This window comes from Sporothrix schenckii, assembly GCF_000961545.1.
Source record: "Sporothrix schenckii 1099-18 chromosome Unknown Cont41, whole genome shotgun sequence".
NCBI lineage: Eukaryota > Fungi > Ascomycota > Sordariomycetes > Ophiostomatales > Ophiostomataceae > Sporothrix > Sporothrix schenckii.
In genome coordinates, this window is record NW_015971142.1 from 2,223,896 (window position 1) to 2,246,971 (window position 23,076).

Here is a 23,076-nt window from a genome sequence, read left to right on the forward strand (position 1 = left end):
TGCAGACCAAAATTATGCGGATTGTCCAGGAAGTGAGCGTCGATGAAGATGCTGCCTTTGTTGATAATGGTGAAAGAGCCGGCAATAGTACAGGTAAGAGGGCAAAGAGTCCATTCCATCTCGCGTGGTACCGTGCCGAGGGCTGGCGCCTTCAGCTCCGGATGAGCGGTGACATTGTTGAGTCCTGCCGCTGGACCTGGCGTGTTGATGACCAATTGCTGATGCGAGCCGGAGAAGAGGCAGGAGAGACAGGTGGTGAAAGGGGCGGTATCAGTAGAGGCGGACGTGTCAACCGCGTCCCCCAGATCGTCGCCACAGTACCATCAGCCATGCGTCGGCAAGCAGCCACGAGAACAACTCCGATGGCCAGGACGGAAGTGGGAAGAGCGGACACATCAAAACCGCTACCGCCACTTCCAAGACCTCGTTGGCGTCCGCCAGGACGGGTCGTTCATTGGGAGGATTTGGGTTTCGGCCGAACGGGGAGCAGTCGACGTCAAAGGAGCAGATCACCACCATCGACGAACGCAGACCCAGTCGGGCCACAACTGCGGCGCTCCAAGAACATGACGAGTAGGTCATTAAAATAGATGGGTGCTAGATAGCCGTTTAATAATACAAGTTTAAGGCTTTGTGTTATATATACGTATTTTTGCATTAAAAAGTGACATTTTATTTCCTGCCTTTTTTTTTAGAAGGAAATAAAAAAAAAACACAAGCACCAAAGTTGAATTAATATTATTTTGACTCGCTCTTTCAACGGAACACATTCAATAAGACGGCCTTCATAAACTTTTTCTCTTCTTTTGTCCCGTTTCCGTCCCCTTATAAGTTTTGACATAAAACAGCGCATCACAGCTTTTGTCGCTTATTCCCCATTCACTAAACAAACGTATTTAACCGGAAGGAAGGCCATTGGCTGTTTTGCCACTAATTCCCACCACCGCGTATTGCCTCCAAAGCTACTGACTGCTATTCCGCTCTCTATCCAGTGTATCGGTAGCCCGGTCCTGGAAGCCTCTGGATGTTCCGTCTTCCCACAGCACAATGGGACTCCAAGCCGGGTAAATTGTAACCTTCGTGACCTTCCGCGACTGGACCTTCCGGTACCGACCAAACTAATGGACCTACAGGCGGGAAGGCGTGGCATTGTATCCGATATCCAACTCCAGAAATTGTAGGCGCAACACTGCATTTTCGTAAGATGCTATTTATGGTGATGAGCCATACACTGGTTCCAGCATCCGGGTGCAAAACACCTGGGACTCGTGGAATAGCCAGTTCAGATACAATAAACGGCGAGGGATCTCCGTATCTACGTCGCACAGAATTGACTGTCCGGAACTCCCCTTGTCGACATACGTTGTCAATCACATCACCATATCCTTACATCCAACGACATCAGCATCATGAAGCTTATCATCTCCGTTCTCGGAGCATTGGTCGGTGTTCACACCGCCCTGGCCGGCCCAGCTCTCGGCACTACCGTTTACGACGACCTCTTGTCACCCGTTGCGCCTCTGAGTCATGCAACGGAGAGCCTTGTCCAGGTCACCGACTTTGGCCCGAACCTGTCCAACACCGAGATGTACATCTACGTGCCCGCTAAGCTGGCAGATAAGCCCGCCATCATTGTCGCCATTCATTACTGCACCGGCACGGCACAGGCCTACTACAAAAACTCGCCTTATGCGCAACTCGCAGACCAAAAGGGCTTCATCGTGATCTTCCCATCATCGCCATACAACGGCACATGCTGGGACGTCAGCTCGCCCTCCGCTCTCGTACACAACGGCGGCGGTGACAGCAACTCGATTGCCAACATGGTGACGTACACATTGGACAAATACAAAGCGGACCCGGCCAAGGTGTTTGTCACCGGAACGTCGTCAGGCGCCATGATGACGGTACGTCTCATTTGAACCTCGTTTTTGCATCGTTTGCCGCCGTATCTAACAACTCATAGAACGTCATGGCTGCTGCGTACCCCGAAATGTTCGCTGCCGGCATCGTCTACTCGGGCGTACCAGCTGGTTGCTTCTACAGCCAAGCTGGCGGCGTCGACGCCTGGAATAGCTCGTGCGCCAATGGCGAGATCAACAGCACACCGGCCATCTGGGCAGGCATCGTCGACGCCATGGACCCGGATTTCTCGGCCAAACATCCGACGAGCGCCGAGGCCATTGCGGCCCGTCCCAAGATGCAAATCTATCACGGGAGCGCCGACGACATTCTGTTCCCGCCCAACTACAACGAGACCATCAAAGAGTGGTGCGGCGTCTTCGGCTTCGATCCAAATGCGCCCGACACCACTCAGGTTGACGTGCCTCAGGCCGGATACACAACGTACACATGGGGAGCTGGCAAGCTGGTCGGTGTGTATGCACAGGGTGTCGGCCACACGGTGCCTATTCGAGGCGCGGATGACATGACATACTTCGGACTGTAGGGCGCAAAGGTTGGCAAAAGGTGTAAACTGAACGGGGTTGTTCAAAACGTATCAATAAAAGAGCAAATAACTTTAAGATGTTAACGAGATCTTGGTTGGTTCAGCAATGATCGACCGACACTCAATTGCCGGTCGTTAAAAACGGAAAACCAATCAAGCCGAGCGCCCAATGCGCAAGTGCAATAACAGAGGAATTAAAACCCGCGTGTGAAAATAAATCGAAAATCGACAGGGTGTCGTTTGACCGTCGAAATTGCAGGGCGGACGGCGCGGATGAACGACCACAATAGTCAAAGACGTGAGATGAGCGGGTGTGGGACCGAGGCGCGTGCAAACAAGGGGGCGAAACGGTAAAGAATGGGCACGTTGTGTGTCGTAGAAAGAAAAATAAATACCGGAAGTAATTGCGTCGTAAACAAAAAGGGAATCCTGTGGTCCGCACGTGACAATGCCACGTATTCGCAGTACCGTCGTTTCAGCTTACTCATCTGTTGCCCCGACGACGCATCCACCCCTACCACACACAAAACGGTGGTAAACAACACAGGCTCGCTTTCCTCCACTTTGTGGCGCCCGCCCGGTCGCTACCAAAGTAACTTGGCAGCATGATGAACCCGCACACAGTCTGCCAATATCACTCACGCTCAGTCACATTCTATTCGCTTTCCTTCCCATTAAAACCGAATGCTATTGAGTCCACCCACACATTTGCGACATTGCATTTCTCTCAAGCGGAACGAGCGATCATCTTCTTTCATTCTCCACGTTCATCAACACGACCTCTTCCTTTGATTCTCCTCCTGCTTTCCTTTCTTTTGTACTTCACAGTACGCTTTCTTCCTCATCTCTCGTCCTCCGTGCCAACTCGCCTTCTGCCTGTCATCCTGAGATGCTCTGCTTCTGCAGGGCCTGCCGACCCCGGCTTGATTGACAACCCCTCGATCGCCCTTTCCAAATTTGACTGCGAAGCATCTTTCTCCATCAACGACTTTGCCCAGCTCAAAGCTGCGACGAGACAACCTCGACACCACTGGGAACACTACTTGGAACCGCCGTCCGATCGCCGCCAGATTGACATTATCGTCACCGAACGCAACTGTGCAGCCCATCATGGACGCAAGTTACCTGTCCCAGCAGGTCAACGGCATTATCGACCAGCTCCACGGCCTCTTTGACGAGATTGGTGTATCGAATCATGAGCGGGAAACCCGCGAAGAGGAGGTGCGTTGTTGACTTCAAAATTGTACCTAGTAATAGTGCTCACACAAGGAATGGTACTGACCTCCCAGCTCTTCAATGCTCTCTCCGAAGCCCTTCACAACCAGGTCCGCCTGGTGACCAACGAGAAGAAGAATATGGTTGAAGAAGCCCAGCGTACCATCAGCGCCATCCGCCAGATGGAAACATCCATCGACGACTCCCGCTCTCGACGCGACTACGACGCCGACGAAGACATGCAGGTTACTTACCCACTGACCCGCTGTCTCCAGGTGCTCAAAGAAAAGCATCTCCAGATTAGCAAGATTCACCGCGAACGATTCGAACAAGTTCGGAGTATGTAGACTTCTTGCCCTGGCTGTGGAAGAGGAATTGACGAACAGGAGCACTAACAATTACAGAACTTGTCGAGGCTCTCGAGTCGTACTCATCGCACTTGGAGAGCTCGTTTGTGCGCATTGCCCTCCCTCCTACAGGACCTAACCAGTCCATCCCCATCAACTTTGACCTGTCACCGACGTACGTCGACAAGCTGGACGCCGAGTTCACGCGTGTTTACGAGGAATACACCCGCCGTGTGGCAACCGTCAAGGCTCTTTCCGAAAACATTATCCAGTTGTGGGCGGAACTTGGCACCCCGCAAGCCCAGACCGACGCCGCCATCGTGAAGCACTATCGTGACTCGCCCGAGCAACTGGGTCTGCACGAGGATGATCTTGCTCGCCTCCGCAGTCGACGTGATAAGCTGTCCGACGAAAAGAAGGCACGGGAGAAGCGCCTCAAAGACCTCAAGGCGGCGGTCGAAGATCTCTGGGACAAGCTCGGTGTCGAGGAGCACGAGAAGAAAGCGTTCCTGAACGGAAACCGCGGTTGTGGTATTCGCCAGATTAACGAGTTTGAAGACGAGCTGGCACGCCTCAATGAGCTCAAGCGCCAGAACCTGCCGACGTTTGTTGAAGATGCTCGCTGCCGTCTCCAGGAGCTGTGGGATGTACTGTATCTCTCAGAAGACGAGATGCTTGAGTTCACGCCTGCCTTTTCTGATGTCTACAGCGATGCTCTTCTCGAAGCGCACGAGCGCGAGATTGCGCGTCTCGAGGCCCTCAGAGAGCAGCGCGCCCCCACACTCGCCATGGTCGACCGCCACCAGACCTTGGTCAAGGAACGCGACGATTTGGCCGCGTCAAGTCAGGACGCTTCGCGCCTGATGATGCGTGGCCAAAAGGGCGAGAAGCGGGACCCCGGAAAGCTCCTGCGCGAAGAGAAGACCCGCAAGCGCATTGCCAAGGAGCTGCCCAAGGTGACTGCAGAATTGCGAAAGGTACTCGAGGCCTGGGAGGACGAATACGGACGTCCTTTCCTAGTGCACGGTGAGCGCTACCTCGACACAGTCTACGAAGGCTCTACCCGGCCCTCTGCTGCCTCTTCGGCAGCCTCAGCACCGCGGTCCAAGACACCGGCCAATCCACCAGCGCCAGCCACTGCATCTGCAGCCAAGAGTACAATAAAACGCGCCCCGGCCTCAACGGTTGTCCCGGCTAGGAACATCCCGTCCAGAGCTGGTGCAAAGACGCCTGTCGCACCTGGGACAGCCAGCGGCCTGCCGAAGCGCACCGACACTGTGTCGTCCATCGCAACGGCAAATGGTAGAACGAGCCCATCACGCATCCCGGCGGCGACTTCAAAGGTTCGCGCGCCACTGGGCACACTTAAGCATGGAGGCAACTCGCCTGAGCGGCCACGGGCAGTCCCTGCAGCGGATATACGGTGTGCGACTAACGGTGGTGATCTGGTACGGCAAGCACCATCCTTGATGATGGCGCCGCCACCAAAGATGCGCGAACTTGTGCGTGCACCCCAGCTTGAGACTCCGGCGAACCCATACCGGGGAACGAATCTGGGATCGAGCGTCAACGTGCGTCACATTGAACCAGAGGATGTTTACGACGAACGTTTTGACGACCGGTACGACGACCGCTACGTAGACCGCAGTCTGAGTAGCCAAGCGCATAGCGTGCGACCACAGTCACAACAATCTTACTCGTCTCAACAGTACCGTCAACAACAACATCAACTCCAGCATGCCGGTTCAGTGAGGCATATCTCCAACACATCTACGGCCGTGTCTGGGTCTGAGAATTGGGAGACCTACGATGACTACTCGGAACCGGAACCGGATGCTTCAGAAGGCTACTACGCCAAGATGCGAGCGGCCCGCGGTAAGCGTATGACCCCAGAAGCTGGGTTTGGAAATGCTCGTCCTACATCGAGTATGGCGAACAAGCGGATGCGTGGCATTCCACCACCCTCGTCTACACCATATGCTGGCCATGTGATGGTGGACGCGGAAGGCAATCGCATTGCGTCCGGTAGCGAATGGACCGACGAGGATGCCTTCTAAGACGGCCAAATCACGTTTCACTTGTGCTCATTCCCATTTTTATTCCATTAACGACTTTCCGCCCTTTTTCTTTTTTCTCGTTGTCTTGCGGATTTGCTTTCCTGCCACTTAACGAAGAACGAAGAAACGGCAACTTCCGTCCATTTTCCGGCCATCGCATTCACGGATTACGAAGAGCACCAGCTTGCGTCTCTCTCTCTGTCTCTCTCTTCTCTCTGGCCTCTATTCTCTTTGTTTGTCTCCTTATGACGAGACGATCATTTCCACATGCCACTTTCTGTTCTCCTACTTCATTTTTCTGTCTCTTTTTAGTCTCTCTGGCTTCCTTGTGTGTCTCTTTTGCCGTCAGTTCATTTCTTTTGTACGTATTTTTTTTTTTGGAGCGGTTGGGATTCGACGTCTCCTGGAAGACGGATTTGGGCGGTTTGGGTCGGCGAGAAAGCCGCAGATCGGATCTAATTCCGAAAAATTCTCCTTAAAACTATTTTCTACATCTTCTTCCTGCATTACCAGCGTGACTACTCCTTTCTGGCTACACCTGCGAATCTCTTTAACTTATCGTCACGTCTTGGTTGCTTTTCTGCGATGCGTTTCTGCTTTTGGTCGTCTGAAAGCTACTCCGCTTCTACGATGCACATTGAGAAGTATCTGATATCAAGCCAGAGTTGGGAATAGCTAGAGTGACATAACGTATCTGTAATCTGCACGGACGTATGGTGTTGAGAACTAAATGACGTAAATAGTCGGTACTTCGTACGTATGTTTGTTCATGTAAGTCGTAATTACTCTGCATTTGTAGTGTTCCACTGCAGCTTAGCACGGAGACTGCTAAGTGTTGGGGCATTGCGTCACTAGATTAAAACCGTTGCAGAACCAAACAATGCTGTGGTTTGGCACCTTTGGCGACCAATTTTAGTGGAGCACACCCCACCAAGTTGCTCTTACTAAACGTGCCGGGCATCCTTTGCGAACTGACGGCAGCTACCCACTAATACGGCTTAGCTTACGACGAAATAGCGATCCTTGGGACCGTTTCGAGTGCAGCTGCCATTTACCTCGCCAGGAGAATTGCCCCACATTAATTTCGACGACGACCACCGTATCACCTTCATACTCGCGTTCATTGTGCAAAGGGACACTTCGCCAGTCCTTAACACTGTCCTGCAAGGCCTGCATTCGCAAAACGTATGGAGAACGGCTCCGACTACTAACAAAACAGCAACACACGCTGTCGATAGATCGCTTCCTCCAAGAAACCGTCGCATCCTATTCGTCCAGTCAGCGTCCACTTCAAGACCACGCGACTCTTCCGGCTGCACGCCTCTCGATTTCCCCCGACCACCTCTCTTCGCATTTGCGGACATAGAACATGCCATCGATGCCCCTTCCTTCCCTACTTTGAACTCGACGACCTACATGTGCCACCCATCGAGCTTCCTGAGCGAGCCGGCGGCGTAGGTGCAGCCGATCGCGTTACATTGCCTGTTGGGGTGAACCTTCGTTGTATCTTCTTTGAAAGCTGCCTTTCCATCATGAGCGGCACGGCTGGGTCCAACGGAGCGTCTGATACTGCCGCTGCCACGGCGGCAGCCCTTCGCGGTGCCTCGCTTGCGTTTGGGCGACAAAAGAAGGCGAAAGCCAACTCTCGACAGCATCTCCAACCACAACAGCACCTCCCTCTTCCTAAACAACAACAACAACAACGGCGACAGCCCTCCGTCTCGCCCTCCCGCGATAGCACCATATCCAATACCCAAGCTGCTAATGCCCTCCTGGCGGCAACCTCGGCGGCAGCGTCATCACGGGATGCTTCGGTTAGTGGTATCGGAACGCGCTCTGGTGAACGGGCTGGATTGAGCTTACTGCGGCCGGTGTCGCCGGGCCAGCGGTCGATGGCAGCGAGAAGCAATAGTAGCAGTAGTCGAAGTCGGAGCCGGAGTCGAGGCGCAAACGCATCGAGAGCAGTCACAGCGTCATCATCAGCGGGCGATCTTGTGCCGTTACCTTCACCGGGCATCGTACCACCACCGCATCCGGCCATCGGCCGCACACGAACGGGTGGTGGTAACAACGATATTGCCGGCGGCAGATCGTTGGCAGTGCCCAAATCAACTCCCAAACCTCTACGTCAACCACGGTCAACATCCTTTCTTGCCGCGACGCGAGCTGCCAGCCAAGCAGTGAGTCCAGGGATCACACCAAACCATACAGGGCAGCAGGGAGGGCGAGGGAGCAGCGTTGGGACTATTTCAGCTACGAACACGGGCGGGCCTGGTCCGGTACCAGCACATTTGTCAGCTGCCCTTCTGGCAGCAGCAGCGAGCGAAGAAAAGCGACGGACAGCGGCCGCGACTGCCGCTGCCAATCTTGCGGCCAACGCCTCACGAGTCAACGATGATATGGCCCGCTACGGTATCCGAATTGGACAACGCGAACATGAGGAGTGGGCGGAGGCGGACGATGAGGAGAGCCTAGACTCGTCAACCATAGCAGCCACATCGGCTCTCGTCTCCATGTTTGAGAAGGGAAGCAGCCGGGGGAAAGAAAAGAAGGAACCGAGACGTGTCAAAGCGGACGACCTCAGTAGCGGCGGTACCAGCCCTGTACGGCCGCCGAAACTGAAATCGTTTACGCCGCCACGATCGGTGAGTCCTGTAAGACGCGAGGAGGCTCTTCTTGCAGAGACACCCGCAAAGACACCAACGAAGACACCTACGCTGGCACGGAATCCGGCTACGCCAAGAACAATGGAGCCCACAAAGCCGTCTCCACGGCGTCCTGCAAAGCCCCTTACTAAAGCAATCTCTGCGAAGACAACAACAACAAAAACGACAAATAAAGATCCGGTAGAACAAAAGGAGCTGCTCAACTCCGAGGCAAAACTACTGCCAATGCCAGGGCCAAGCCCCAAGGCAGATGCTTCATTACAGCCGCAGCAAACAAAGCCAATACCGATAACGAAACCCAAGCCACGGCAGAACGCAGGGCAAGAGACATCATCGCCTTTAGGGAAGGTGGAGAGGTTGGAAACAGCGTCGCCTGGCACGTCACCTCTAAGAAAGCACCGCCTACCGTTGCGCGAACTGAACGACGACGACGATGTTATGGGACGGCCGAGTCCGCCCAATCCAAGTGTGCGCGACTCGAGCGCGGCGCGAAGTCGGTCGCTGACGAAGGCGCGGGAATCGCCGGCCCGTTCCTCATCTTTTTCCGGTCGTGGACCTCCTCCGCAGGCACCACCACGTCGTGCTGCCACTGCTCTTGTCGCCCAGCACTCTGCTGGATCCGCAACGCCACTTAGAAAGCCGGCAGCGACGGCGTCGTCAGTTGACGGGTTGGCCAGCGCCATCATGGCGGGGTCTCTTGCAGCGGCAAAACACCCGCCGTCGTCGCAGCAGTCTGTGTCATCGTCCATGCCCGGGTCACGCTCCCGTACGCCGCCCGCGCCGCCGTCGGTGCGCTCGACGTCGCCAACCAAGCGCACAGGCATGTTGCAGACGTTGCGGCGGGAGCGGTCACACTCGGACGACGACGACTACGACCGCGACGGCAAGACGAGTGGCAACACGCACTACCGGCGCAGCCACTACCACCGCGACGGCCGGCTGCGGCAGGGCAAGCACCATTTGTCGCACGCAACACCGGCCGTGCTGGTGGGGGGCAGCCGACACAAGCACAAGCACCACGAGGGGTCGCGGCGGCGCTGGCGCGAAGCCGTTACTGAGCGGCAGAGGCGGCGGTACGAGGCCGTGTGGGCGTCCAACCGCGGCAACCGGGGCTTGGTCGGGATGGAAAACAACAATAACAGCAGCAGCACCAACGTGAACGACGGCGGTACAATTGTTGACGATGCCGCCGACGACGACGAAACCGTGCCCAACGTGGTCGTCCGCGACCTTTGGCGGCGCAGCCGGCTGCCGCTGGACGAGCTAGCAGAGGTGTGGGACCTAGTGGATGAGACGGGGACAGGCCGGCTGGGCAAGGCCGGTTTTGTCGTGGGCCTGTGGCTGATCGACCAACGGCTGCGCGGGCGCAAGATCCCGGCGCGGGTGAGTGAGAGCGTATGGAGCAGTGCGCGGGGGATGCAGGGGCCGACGATGCAGCGGAGGCGGTAGAGGTGAGATGGGGAATATACCATGGGTTTGTTTTGTCACTCGTTGTCTTTTCGACTTTCTGTTTTCATTTTCACTGGCATCATCGTCGCCAGCATCATACCATACCATAGATACCTTGCATGGACTGCATATAGAGGAAGGCCAGGACAACGGCCAGCCCGTTGAGTTTCAATCAAAACATCATCGAACAGCAAGTCATGGCGTGGTAAGATGTACTCGCACGTTGTAAGATGCAGTCTCCAAACCAACAAACGAACGGGTTTCCATATTGGTCGTCGTGGGTGGGTCAACTCTCAAATTGCCCACACGCCCCCCTGGCTCACCCCCATCCACAGTAGGACTTTCTGTTCTCGTCTTATTCTTTTTCTCACCATGCCCATACTGTTGTATTGATAACTGCTGGTAATGACTCGTCGCCTCGGCGCCCTGACTTCCTTTCGTAGTCTAGCTGCTGGCGTCGCATGAATCGCGACCATCGGAGACTGCCGCTTTGCAAATTAACAAATTCAAGCGGTTAGCGTGCGTCGACCAACTGGGGTTGCAGTGTGCATAACTTCCTGTTTATACACACCAGTCGGGACCTGACTACTTTGTATGCTGGCTGTTTCCGAAGCCAACAAAGGAAATCATATGTGGCGCAACCGAGCTGCCTCGGCAAGAATTGAAACGCGGTGCCTGTTATTAGTGGGAGATGTTTTTAGTGCATTTCACTACGATCCCCCTAACTTCCCTTGGGAGAACGGTGGTAATTAGGCCTGTACCGAAATGCGCTGTGGCGGCAAGCTACGGGCCACTTGACGCGGCGTAATGCAGGCGGACCCACACAGGGGAAAGACGGCCTGACGAGGCCTATTACCAATGCAGGGAGCGCGGACCAGTACAAGCGACCCCAGGTAGGAGGAGCTAAGCTGGGCCAAGAACAAAAGGAAGACGAAAAAGAAGCAGCGAATGTAAGGACAAGGGTTCTGCGCATCTGCCGTGCTGCGCGAGTTGAAATTGGCTGGGCGAAGACCCCGGATTCTATCCTGACCTCTTCTCCCCGTCTATTCTCCCGACTTTCCTTCCTCTTTCTTCCTTACGACCTCTTTTTTGCCTTTTCGTCGTTTTGTGCTTTTAACTCTTCTTTTTCTTTGGTCTTTGGCGTCTTCGCGCTCGACCTTTGGTATTTTGATTTTTTCATTTTCCGACAACTGACGACGATCTTTGACGATACAACCGTACGCCTGCTCATCCGCACCCAACCGGACTTCTCTCGGCAATCCCGACTTCCACCATGTCCGACTCTCCGGCCGCCCGTGCCAAGGCAGTGGCCTCTGCGGCCATCGATCCGGCCAACATCGATGCGTTCATCGTCAAGCTCAACAAGGTCATGCAGACGCCTGGCGGCATTGACGCCGTGCTGGCCGCTGTCTGCTACGGCGCCCGACTCGGCTCCGTCATCCTCAACACTGCCGGCGGCCGCGCCCTCTTCCACGAGCCCGTCCGCCAGCTCGCTGCCGTGCTGCTGGCCCTACCCACGCGGGCATCTGCCTCGGCTCTCGTGCTGGTCACATCCAGCGGCAACAAGAACACGAACGTCACGACGGCCGGCGCCGCCAAGGCCGCCGCGGGCGCCTCGGCGCTTGTCCTCGCGCAGCGCCTGCGCGCACTGGGCACACTTCTGACGGAGGCGCGCATGATGCTGCGCCTGTGGGGTCTGCTGTCCATGTATGTGTGGGCGCGCCAGCTGGTGGGCCAGCTGCTGGCCCGGCGGCGTGTGGCGGCTGCGGCCCAGAAGGAGAAGGCGGCCGCCGCCGCGGCGGCTGCAGAGCCGTCCGACAAGACCAAGGAGGGCGAGGAGAAGGCCGCGGTGGCCGAGAAGGAGGCAGCCGCCAAGGTGGTCCCGCCGACGTCGACGGCCGAGACCCTTGTCGGCTGGACGCAGCTGCTGTCGTGCATTGTGTACCAGGTGACGGAGAACGCTGCGTACCTGTCGGGCAAGGGCGTGCTGGGCGCGACGCCCGCACAGCAGGGCAAGCTGTACCGCTGGAGCAGCCGGGCCTTCTCTGTCTTTGTGGCCGCCGAGCTGGGCCGCTTGGCCGTGCAGTCCATGCACCAGACGACCGACACGCCGGCCAAGAAGGCCCAGGCCCTCGAGCTGCACAAGAACATGGTGCGCTACGCATCGCTGGCGCCCGTCATGGCACACTGGGGCATGGAGAAGGGCTTCCTGAGCGACGTCTCACTGACCATTCTGGGCTGCATTCCGGCGGCCATCCAGATCCACAAGACGTGGAAGGAGACGTGATGCTCCTTTTGGTTGTCTAAGCAGCCTTTTGTTGCGTTTGGCTTTTTTCTTTACTTCATTCCGCGGTCTCTTATTCAGTGTACATATATTTTTACTATTTGGTGGGCGTTGGATTTGCCGGCCCAGAAATCCGCGACCAGCCAGTGTTATTTACGATAGGCGCACACAGATATTAGAGCATGGCTATATTTTTGTAATTTGTTTCGCCAAAAAAATCCAGACATATGATCCAAACCAAAAATAAATAAAGTGAGTTGAAGCCATCAACGTAGTATTTCATAGGTCGTCTCGCCAACCAAACTCCACACTAATTATATAAAAGGTTACCGTTTCCAATAAAACAAAGAGAAAAGGGGATGCATTGGATATCGCCCCTGGAAAGACATATGAAACAAGAGAGAAAGGACTATTTAAAACAAAAGGGACTGAATAAAATGCCGGACATCATACGACGCCCTCGCGATCAAATGGGAGACGATGCGAAATATAACAGATGACAATACAGTGCCTAGGGATTGCCAAACGACGAGAGCACGAGCGACTCAAGTGGTAGTCATGGGCTTTTCACCATGCAGCACCTCCTCCGCCTACCATCTCGCCAAAACGCCACCAGCTGCTATGGCTGCTACTGCCGCACTCAGCATCATCCATGGCTGTGCCCATGGACCAGCGACGCGTCCCGTCCGCTCGGCTCCACTGTTGGCTGCCGCCTCGTCAAAGGGGCTGCCACCGCCGCCAAATATATTGCGGTTGTTCGCGCCCGCCACAGGCTGCGACGTCAAAGTCGAGGATGACGTTGATGACGAACGTGGGAGGGAACTCGTCGCAATGGTCGGCGATGGCGGCGCCGCATTGCCGTTTCCACCACCATTCCCGACCAGTGAGTTGGTGTTCTGAATAAACGACTCCGAAGGCCGTACCGATGTCGCCGGTGCAGCGGCTGCGGCTGGTGCCTGTGCGACGCCGTCGCTGGAGCCCGTCGGGACGGTTGTGAACCCTGCTGGAGGGTCGAGTGTTGAAAAGACAAAAGGCGGGTTGCCGTTATTGGTGGCAGAGGTGGTGGTGGTGGTGTCGCTCGTCGCCGCTGCAGTTGTTGCCGCCGTCTCCGTCGTTTCTGTTTGCAAGACTGCTGCCGGCGCTGTTGCTGTCGTCGTTGCGGGGTTGTCTTCGGTGTTGTCTCCCGATACGGATTCGGAACCTCCACACAGCAGGCCGACCAAGTCGCCCGACAGTGCCACACCCAGAACCGTCGTCACCGACCCAGACGACTGGATTCCACCACACACATTCTGGATCGTCTCCTGTGCGCGTGCAATTCCTGCCTGGCAGGCCACTGAGCAGGTATTGCGGTCTCGCCGGCGGCTATTGGACACTGTGAAGTCACTCAGTGTGCATCCAGTTAGTTGCTGGTTGTAGGCGAGGATGCAGTTGATGGGCACCGCTGTTGATGTGATGAGCTGAAAGTTGGACAGCGAGAGCGCAGAGACTGCATGTGGCGCGGCGAGCGCAAGAAGCAGCAAAGAGAAAAACTGGTCGCTGCTTGGCCGCCTCCTTGATAACGTTGTTTTTTGCATTGTGACGTTTGTCTGTGTGCTTCTCGCTATCAAACTGAGTATTCTTCAATGGAGCGTATTTGTCGTACTTTGTAAATGTTCGTCTTGACATCAATAGTATAAACTGATGATGGATAAAAGCAAAGTAAAGAACAGGCAATATTCACGACGGATCAAAGAAGAATCAAAAGTACATCTATTCTTGTTCGCTTTCCGAGGACGTCCTTTTCTTGATTTACTCATATCTATTTTTATGAGTTTCCCGCTTCTTCCTTCGACTGCTTCCCTCCCGTTCGTCTCCAGAATACTGGTGCAGGTGAGCAATGGTGCTGATCAGGGGTCGAGAAGGACCGTCTTTTCGAGAGATATTGAAGTCGCCCACAGTGTCATGCCTTGTAAGATGAAGCAAGCGAGTGGTGTCGAAACGCGGTGTGTCTCAAAACAACAGCGATGTGCACAGTACCTAAATCGGTACACAGATGGTGCAGAGCCTCCTTGAACAGAGATCTGTGAATAAAGAAATAAGAAACGGACCCTGGAAAGAGGCAAAACCGCCCGACTGTTCCTCTTGGATTATTTTACTCTTCCATTCCATTCCCAGGCTATTTCCATCATCGACTGTATTCGTAAACATAAGGCAAGGCCAGGTCTGGATGCATTGGCACATAAAACACACCATGCAGCGATCCCGCCCCAGACGGCCGTGCGCCGACTATTATGCTGCACCCCATCTAATGCATTTTCCAACACTTTCTTTTTATAGCAGAGAAGTTGGATATTAAAATTTTAGGTCGTTGAAGCAAATTAATGTAATAGAGAATCTTTTCACTTGGAGAGGACATCGTTACAAAAAGGTGCTCACTAATCCCATTTCCGGGTAGCATACCATGGTTTCTGCCTCTGCCTCTGCGCCTAGTTGTCCGGTGATTTCTCGTCGAATATGTTCTTCTCCCAAAAATCGCAAAACACTTGATCGATTTCTTCCAAGTCTGGAAGGTGTGTGAGCCTCGGCTTTTGAGAGTTCTACCTGGTAGAAACAAAGGAAAAGTCCAGGTTGAGCTGCTACGATGGCCGCGTCTTAATGTACATACCTTCGAACCTTACACGCAGTCGCAACTTATATGGATTCTTGAAGAGCAAGTAAAAAGAGTTTCCTTCTAAACAAACTAAGTAAATATCGGCGGTGTTGCACTGCGTATAGGCAGACCTTTTGCCACCCTTAGGGGAAAACGAAGAAATTTAAATAAGATAAGACACAAAAGTAAGGAAAGAAGAACGCCCCCAAGATATCCGGTACCCAAGAAAAATGACAGTTGCGCTATATCCCTATCCATATACTCTGGGGCCTCCCCGAGAATGACAAAAAAAGAGGTAAGAAAGAAAGACATGACAGTATCAAAATACATAACTCCGGCTTTGTCCAAAAAGACAGAATAGAAGAAGATGAAAAAGCGAAAGCCTAGACTAGCGAGTTCGCAAAGAAAAAAGGAAGGGAAAGAAACCAAAAATCAAAATGGTATACGAAAGAAACTACAAGGGGTGTTGGCGAGAGGGGGAGCAAAGGCAGCTGTCCTTTAGTCCTTCAACTGCTTCCGGCCCATCTCCTCCATGCCATACTCGTCATAACTATCGAGCATGTCACCAGACGACAGTGATCGTCCAATGTAGAGGCCGACTACCGTAAGCATGCTGGCGAGCAAGAACCAGCCCTCAAACCAGCGATCCACAAAACCAGGAGACAGCGCACTCTCCAGTGCATCGCTCACGGCACTGCCCATCTCCTTGGGCAGGTTGGACCGTAGCAAGAGTGCGGAACTGATTACGTACGTGGCCGCAATCTGCCCGATAAGCAGCGCCATGTTGGCCTGCGCTTGGTACAGTAGCCCCGGTGTCCACTTGACAAAGATGTGGAACGTCTGCAGCACCGAGTTGGCGGACGCCGCCAGGATCACGCCGCTCAGCAGGAACGAAATCTGCCGTGCCCACGCGAGCTGGTCGAGCTTCGGGTCCCAGTGCTTGGCCAGCAGGCCCAAGAACCGGTTGATCGGGTCGGACGACGAGAAAGACGCCTCCGGGTAGTACACCCGATGCAGTGTGGTGAGTGTCGTCGCCAAGATGCGGTAAATGCAGTAAATGCCAAAGGCGTATTGGGGGATCGCAAGAAGCTTTCCCAAGAACGTGCCTGCGCGAGCCTCGGACGCGCGCTTCGAACGCAGAGCCGAGAGGGACGCAGACAGGCCGGCCTCCATCGTCTCCAGCCCAGATATTTCCATCTCTAGGCTCTTGATCTCGATAGCTTCAGGGCCATCCGCTCCAACTATGCTCTTGATTGACCCAACTAGCTTGCCCAAGACGCTACCCTGCTGTTGCGGCACCGGATTCACCGTCATCTCCATCTTGCGCTGCAATGACCGGAGGCGGAGACGCTTCGTCGAGATCAGGTCAGTGGTCATGCTGAGGCTTGTTTCCTTACGAGCCAGATCCGTGTCCGAGACTGGCCGCCTCCGCGCGCTTCGCCGATCGTTGAACATTTGCCACGGGGATGAGACGCTGGCAAAGCCGGAGAGGAGCGCCATGAGCGAGATGCCAATCACGCCGACCCGCTCAAGACACGCGCGAGCCAATCCCCGTGAGCCGGCAGACCGTAGGCTCTGTAAATCGAATGGGTCGTCGGAGGTCGCATCCCAACGCGATGCCATGGAGATGCCTGTGCTGTCGAACCCCGTCCGCGCATCGTTGGAGTACATGTAGTTCTGGACGGGGCCAGGCACGGCAATGCCCAGTGACCAGAACACAAACAGCCAGCTGCCAAAAGCGAGCATCTGCAGAGTCCATGCGACGCGGGGGATCTTGCCCGTGGCGGTGCGCTGGAACGACCAGCCAGACGCGCTGATGACCGACTGGAGCTCCAGGAAGGGAATGAGGATAATTAGGAGGAATAACAGCGCTGGAACCGTAAACCGGAGGGCCGCGTTGCGTGCGACTGGGTCAACAACTTCAGACAACTCGGCGAGAATCAACTCCGCCAGGACTGCAGCGAGGGCAGTAGTGGTTGCAAACGCGGCTGCGGCGAACCGGCGACGCAGGGAGCGAGCACCATGCGCGGCATGGACCAGCCGAAGGCCGGCAGGCGCTGATGGAGGAAGATAGTGGTCCTGGCCGTCGTCGGCCTGTTGTACTCGCGACAGCAACGGGAAGACCTTCTTGGACACGACCACAAACACAATGACGAACGAGGCGAGGAATGGCGTAAGCGAGAAGAGCATGGACAGCGAGAGGCCCGGTGGCGTTGCCGAACAGCCGTCGTCATCGCAGCCAGCGCCGAGGCCGAAGAGACCCATGATCGCCGGCACCGAGGCGCGGGTAGGTGGTGTTGGGGTAGTTGTGCGCAATTATAACGTCGTGTAATCGAGGAGACGAGATGCGTACGTGTAACGGTATCGATTATCGGCAGGTGTCGATAGCTCGGACAGCAGAGCTCGGGCGCATCTCTCCCACCCCCTGGAGTGTTGAGATGGGGAATCGCTGAAGAATAGGACAGCGCAAGTGTATGTGGTTTTCGATAGCCGTAGTTTATTTACGTCTTAGGTGTGAATATTGCCCGGGAATGATCTGTGATCTGTCTCTGTGGTGGGCGATACTCGTTGGAAATGGCGAGTCGATGAAGATGGAGGAGACGAGATACGAAGCATGGTGCAAGCGCCGTATTCGTGTTGTGTAGGAGTCCCCAAACCGGAAAGAGCGCTGACGAAGGTGACGCCAGGTGGACGGCACACTAAGCCCATTGTAATCAACACATGTGCTGAGCTCCTAGCGGGGTTTCGGTACCTGCGACTAAACTGGATTACGAGGCGGTAGCCGAGTTTGGCCTGCGCATGGTCTCGGATCGGCCATAGATTTATCCGTGTTTATCCACCTCCAGACGCTCCAAGTCATATTGGCCTCTGCCAAATGCCCCTGAAGCCCTAAGAAAACCACTGCAATACCTCGCTATTTACGCGGGAGAGTGCCCAGACCAGTTGGCAAAATGACTAAGCTGGCAGGGAATGGCAGAGGACCCCACGAAAAATGCGTTAGCCCCGCTAACCAACGAATGCGGACAGCAAAAATTTGGCGGGCAGTTTTGTAGACAATTTTCGAACTTCACACTTCATCGTTTTTTTAGGGTCCATTCCACGCCCCTGATCACGACGACCTTCCCCGCCCTCCTTTTCGACGAACTTTTCGATCGAGGGCCTGACTCGAAGACTCGAAAGACAAGCGCCGTAAACGCGAGATCCACACGAAAATCGCGACAATGAGCGGACTTCAGAACGGCGCAGCGCCGGCACGCGCCCTCGACGACGACAGCGATGTTGAGGAGGAGGCGCTTGTTGCCGACTACCGCGAGCAGGTTGAATACGAGGACGGCCTCGAGGATCTGGAGCAGGTTAACTCCCTGACCCTCGCCCAGCAGAACGACGACATTCAGTCAAGACTCGCTGCAGCCGCACAGCCGCTCGACTTCTCGGCTCCCCTCGAGGTCAAGTTCCAGAGCTACGATGCCTACTGCAGCCTGTTCCACTTCATTCTCAACTCCGAGGGCCCCGTGGACCTGGAACCCCCTTCGGTATGTCTGCTCCAGCGGAGAATGGCTTACAGAATGTTTCATGATTAGCGGGCATACCAAGTTTTGGTCGCATGCAGCTTTACTGACATACATCTCCTTATCGCAGTACTACTGGGCTTGGGACGTCATCGACGAGTTCATCTACCAGTTCAACTCCTTTTCTTCTTACCGCATGCGCATTGCCCGCCAGAATAACAACGAGGAGGAGATCGCCATCCTGCGAGAGAACCCCAATACGTGGGGCTGCTACAGCGTGCTCAATGTGCTGTACTCTCTGATCCAGCGGTCACAAATCACCGAGCAGCTGGCCGCGCAAAAGCGCAACGAGGACCCCGCCGCTGTGGCCGGAGAGTACGGCTCGAAGAACCTGTACCGCATGCTGGGCTACTTCTCCATCATTGGCCTGCTGCGCGTGCACTGTCTGCTGGGCGACTTCAGCCTGGCCCTCAAGACCATGGACGACATTGAGCTCAACAAGAAGGCCATGTTTGCGCGCGTCATGGCCGCGCACTTTACCACGTACTACTACATCGGCTTCTCGTACATGATGATGCGCCGCTACTCGGACGCAATCCGCATGTTCAGCCACATCCTGGTGTACGTGTCGCGCACAAAGAACTTCCAGAAGAACGCGCAGTACGACTCCATCACCAAGAAGAACGACCAGATGTATGCACTCATTGCCATCTGCGTTGCTTTCAGCCCCACGCGTCTGGACGACGCTATCCACACCCAGATCCGCGAGAAGTACGGCGAGCAGCTGCTGAAGCTGCAGCGCGGTGGCCCCGAGTCACTCCCCATCTTCGAGGAGCTGTTCCGCGCCGCATGCCCCAAGTTCATCTCGCCCGTGCCGCCAGACTTTGAGAACCCGGAGGCTAATGTCGACCCCATCGAGCACCACCTGGCCGTTTTCATGGACGAGGTCAAGAACAACATGTGGAGCCCGACTGTGAAGTCGTACCTGCGTTTGTACACGACAATGGACCTGAAGAAGCTGGCTGGCTTCTTGGAGGTGCGGCCCGAGGAGCTGCGTTCGTGGCTAATTGTCAACAAGGAGCGCACCAAGCAGCTGCGGTGGAACGACCAGAAGCTGCTGGACGGCGAGTGGGTCAACGTTAGCGACCTGGACTACGCTCTGCAGGGTGTACGTATTTGCCTATTACCTATACCCCTGTTTCTGTTTTTTTTTTTTTACGTCTGTGTGCAATACGTGGCTAACCTATACATTAGGACCTGATTCATGTGTCAGAGGCAAAGGTTGGCCGCAAGCTGGTCGACTGGTACCTGCGCAATCTCTCGCGGACCTATGCGTAAACGGATTGGTCCAGAGAAAATGACCAAGCCGCTACGGGTGAAGCACACCCCGAGTATACGGAAGGCAACCAGTGTGTCTTTCTCTGTGTGTCTCAGTGTGTGTGCAACCCTGTACATGTACACTTGCGGCACATTACACAAAACATCACAAATCTTACACGGAGTTCCATGTCCCTTTCAAACTTGGACGGCGTCTTGGCTTTGTAAAATGCGGGACAAGATACGATGGGAACAACGACTAGGGGCACGAGTTAGACAAAAACAAGCGAGCCGGAAAGCGGCTAGATGAGGAACGAGGAGCAAAGCGAAAAAGAATGGCTCCCGGGGATGTCGGACAGGGAAATACTAGGGTCGTCCCGCATTAGCATCTGACAGGATTTTTTTTTTATAATTGTTCTATTTTTTTTTTCTGCTTGTTTCGACCCGAGCCGTGATACCACCTCGCTTACTCCACACGAAGGTTGTCGTCGTATGCCATCAACGTTTTCTGTGCTCCGTACATTATTTCGACCCCTTCTCTGTCATGTCCCCTGCATGTGAATACCCCGGCTGCAAAACAAGTCCCGGGCGGCAGAGGTGAAAGAGCGAGATATACACCGATTGTGAGCCTGCAACCAGGTCACCATCTGTATATGATTTTTTTTTTTCACACAAACAATTTGTTGGTCCCGTCCCACCCTTGTCTTTCCGTATCGGCGCGCGTTGTGTGCTGCAACCATTTCACACCACCTTCTTGGCACGTTGACACTTGATTCGATATCTAGAGTCTTGATGTCTGTTCTTGGCATATTGTTACACGGAACGGGGGGCAAGATAAGATTTTTGGTTTCTTTTTTTTTCTTTTTCTTCGTGTAGCTAAGTGAACCACAGCTGAGGTTAGAAATATCTGATATCAGAGCAGGAGAACAGGGAAAAGAACAGGGAAAGAACAGGGCAAGGTTTTAGTCCTATGCAACCCCACCAGTACACGCGGCGAAGTGGCACGCATCGTTTCCCAACACCCGGGCCGTTCTTCGGAATACGACTTCTTGCCGAAAGCCAAAATACTTGGCATCCTAGGCTGCTTGCCAGCTTGCGTTGTTCAAGGCTTAAATGGCAGGGCGACAACACGTATTGTACGTCGTACTTCGTGCATAGATATGACCCAAGAAAATGAAACCGAGAAAGCCTTCTATCCGTCTCGACCAGTATCTAAGTGGTTCTCCGGGACGCGGACCGGAGATACTAGTCCAGTCAGACGTGTGGGGTGGACAGAAGATACGTTAGCTCGTTAGTAAGGTCCAAGGCAAATATAACTGCTGCGTTTTTGCGCTTGTAGTTTCTTGGTCAGACGTAGAGAAAGTGGCCTTCTACCCGAGATGGCCAGCAGTTTTTGCTCACCGCCGTGTTCAGTTGTGGAGTTCCAAGGTCAAATGCCGGTGAGCGTTGACAGACCACGACCCTTGTTGCCTCCCATGTCGGCTTTAGCGTCCAGCAACTGCTTGCGGCGTGCGTTGGACGAGGAAAAGTAGCGACGAGTGGGATCTGGTCCGTGGGTAGGTCGCCTCACACGGCGGCTGGCCGCCACCTCTGCAGCCCATTTCTGTTGGCACTAGCCACGGGATATTGTTTTTGATCTGTCGTCTGCTCGTTATACAAGCATGTTGTATAACAGTACGGTGTGGTAGTGGAAACATTTGAACCATGGGAGCGCGCTATCTGCGCGCTTGCGTCGCCGCGTTCTAGACCGTGCCTTAACTGACCTTGAACGGCTCTGAGCTTTGCTTGCACCACCTCTTGACCCTCGGAATCTCACTGACTTGTTCGCACTGCAAGAACGTCGAGCGCTTGACAACTGTCGCCAATCCGTCGATGGTTTCATCGAGCGTACAGAGTCCCTCATTCAGAGCAGATTGGGGCCTGTAAATTGCAGTGATAAGGAGATCCTGGGAGGCCTCGTGCCAAGTCTGGGCAGAAGTGCTGGCCGACTCTCAGTGGACCTAGGTTAGCTGCATTGTATCTCATTACGTACCATATTGTGATGAGTATTACAACTGCGTCCGGCCCAAGCTTCAGGGCTTTCCGACATTCGTTTGTCAAGTAACTACGGCGTAAGGAGTAGATAATGATCGCATGTTGTACACATCCAAACGATGGGGCTGCAGGGGGGTCGGCCGTGTGGTGGTGCACTCTCGTGGAGGGAGGCGAGCATCTTGCTATGCCGGAGATGTTTGCCCACTGTCGAGACGCAGCCAGTTGGCACTTAGCTCACAAGTACGTTGTAGGCCCGTCCCTTCCTCTCCAAGTCACACTTCAATACATACACTCCCCTGTTGGTGGCCACTGAACGTTGGATGCACTTTCCTTGCGTTTGCATCTTACTTGTTTGCGCCTTCCCTCCGATTGCCCCCATTCTCTCGTCTGCCGCTCTCGTTCTCGCAGGAAAGCCGAGGATGTCAAAGTAACTATCCAAGGTTGTGCCTTCCGTTATCGTATGGACTAGGTCCTCTGAGCAACTCATCCACCTGCCCACACCTTTTTGCAGTGCCAAGCCGCCGAAAGATGTGACGTGCTCTTTTGTTTGGTGGAAGCTCGCAAAGGAGCAAGATAGAAGAGGAAAAAGTGGGATAACAGTCGGTAGGAATGATGTAAACCCATTACTCTGTACATTATGGAATATGGCACATTACGCTCTGCAAAGCCGCAAATCAAAGCCTGCATCTAGACGGGTGGGGACGTATGTCGTTATTATCTGCTTGTCTCTGTGCCATTGTCTTTTTGCGGTGCTGTCTGCGTGTCTTCTCGCTCCTTACGGTCTCGCCTGGCCAGGTCGGCTGCTGTTCACGCAGATCCTTTGGCTGCCTGCCCAGCTTGTGATCTGATAATACGAATAGAAAGTTTCTCCCCACCCGTGCGATCTCATTTGCCTTCACGGACATGGTCGAAAACAATTTTCTCGTTATTTTTCCCGCTATTGTTTTCATGTAAACCCAGAGCAGCCCTTCGTGCGGTTCAGATTTATTATACGAGCTGTGCCTATTCCTTTGGTCTTTGTAGTTGTGTTTTGACCATCCAGTCCTGGTCCAGCCCACCTTGCTCCTGCCGGCCCCGTAATAATTGCCATTGATTAATGGAGAAGGCACCACCCTGT

At 54.5% G+C, this 23,076-nt stretch overlaps 9 protein-coding genes across 9 annotated transcripts; 6 read left to right on the forward strand and 3 right to left on the reverse strand.

Annotated features, from left to right (window-relative positions):
- Nucleotides 1-14: 14 nt before the first annotated feature.
- On the forward strand, nucleotides 15-577 carry SPSK_08028 (uncharacterized protein; the record flags this gene model as incomplete). The annotated part of the gene is made up of 2 exons (XM_016734679.1): nucleotides 15-267; nucleotides 306-577. The coding sequence occupies 2 exons, from the start codon at nucleotides 15-17 to the stop codon at nucleotides 575-577; spliced, it is 525 nt and encodes a 174-aa protein (XP_016591037.1).
- Nucleotides 578-1,409: 832 nt separating this feature from the next.
- On the forward strand, nucleotides 1,410-2,449 carry SPSK_07737 (acetylxylan esterase; the record flags this gene model as incomplete). The annotated part of the gene is made up of 2 exons (XM_016734394.1): nucleotides 1,410-1,907; nucleotides 1,967-2,449. 2 exons carry the CDS (start codon nucleotides 1,410-1,412, stop codon nucleotides 2,447-2,449), a joined length of 981 nt encoding a protein of 326 aa, XP_016591038.1.
- A 1,110-nt stretch (nucleotides 2,450-3,559) lies between these two features.
- Nucleotides 3,560-6,068, forward strand: SPSK_07066 (microtubule associated protein (Ase1); the record flags this gene model as incomplete). The annotated part of the gene is made up of 3 exons (XM_016733735.1): nucleotides 3,560-3,670; nucleotides 3,739-4,003; nucleotides 4,069-6,068. 3 exons carry the CDS (start codon nucleotides 3,560-3,562, stop codon nucleotides 6,066-6,068), a joined length of 2,376 nt encoding a protein of 791 aa, XP_016591039.1.
- A 1,532-nt stretch (nucleotides 6,069-7,600) lies between these two features.
- Nucleotides 7,601-10,183, forward strand: SPSK_07052 (uncharacterized protein; the record flags this gene model as incomplete). Its single annotated transcript, XM_016733722.1, has 1 exon — nucleotides 7,601-10,183. One exon carries the CDS (start codon nucleotides 7,601-7,603, stop codon nucleotides 10,181-10,183), a length of 2,583 nt encoding a protein of 860 aa, XP_016591040.1.
- Nucleotides 10,184-11,456: 1,273 nt separating this feature from the next.
- On the forward strand, nucleotides 11,457-12,470 carry SPSK_07754 (peroxin 11c; the record flags this gene model as incomplete). Its single annotated transcript, XM_016734411.1, has 1 exon — nucleotides 11,457-12,470. The coding sequence occupies one exon, from the start codon at nucleotides 11,457-11,459 to the stop codon at nucleotides 12,468-12,470; it is 1,014 nt and encodes a 337-aa protein (XP_016591041.1).
- Nucleotides 12,471-13,057: 587 nt separating this feature from the next.
- Nucleotides 13,058-14,044, reverse strand: SPSK_07771 (uncharacterized protein; the record flags this gene model as incomplete). The annotated part of the gene is made up of 1 exon (XM_016734427.1): nucleotides 13,058-14,044. One exon carries the CDS (start codon nucleotides 14,042-14,044, stop codon nucleotides 13,058-13,060), a length of 987 nt encoding a protein of 328 aa, XP_016591042.1.
- Nucleotides 14,045-15,597: 1,553 nt separating this feature from the next.
- On the reverse strand, nucleotides 15,598-17,364 carry SPSK_07322 (uncharacterized protein; the record flags this gene model as incomplete). The annotated part of the gene is made up of 1 exon (XM_016733986.1): nucleotides 15,598-17,364. One exon carries the CDS (start codon nucleotides 17,362-17,364, stop codon nucleotides 15,598-15,600), a length of 1,767 nt encoding a protein of 588 aa, XP_016591043.1.
- A 956-nt stretch (nucleotides 17,365-18,320) lies between these two features.
- On the forward strand, nucleotides 18,321-19,946 carry SPSK_07403 (translation initiation factor 3 subunit L; the record flags this gene model as incomplete). Its single annotated transcript, XM_016734066.1, has 3 exons — nucleotides 18,321-18,632; nucleotides 18,739-19,776; nucleotides 19,863-19,946. The coding sequence occupies 3 exons, from the start codon at nucleotides 18,321-18,323 to the stop codon at nucleotides 19,944-19,946; spliced, it is 1,434 nt and encodes a 477-aa protein (XP_016591044.1).
- A 1,408-nt stretch (nucleotides 19,947-21,354) lies between these two features.
- SPSK_10797 (uncharacterized protein) lies at nucleotides 21,355-22,014 on the reverse strand (the record flags this gene model as incomplete). The annotated part of the gene is made up of 3 exons (XM_016737069.1): nucleotides 21,355-21,537; nucleotides 21,689-21,892; nucleotides 21,958-22,014. The coding sequence occupies 3 exons, from the start codon at nucleotides 22,012-22,014 to the stop codon at nucleotides 21,355-21,357; spliced, it is 444 nt and encodes a 147-aa protein (XP_016591045.1).
- Nucleotides 22,015-23,076: the final 1,062 nt, after the last annotated feature.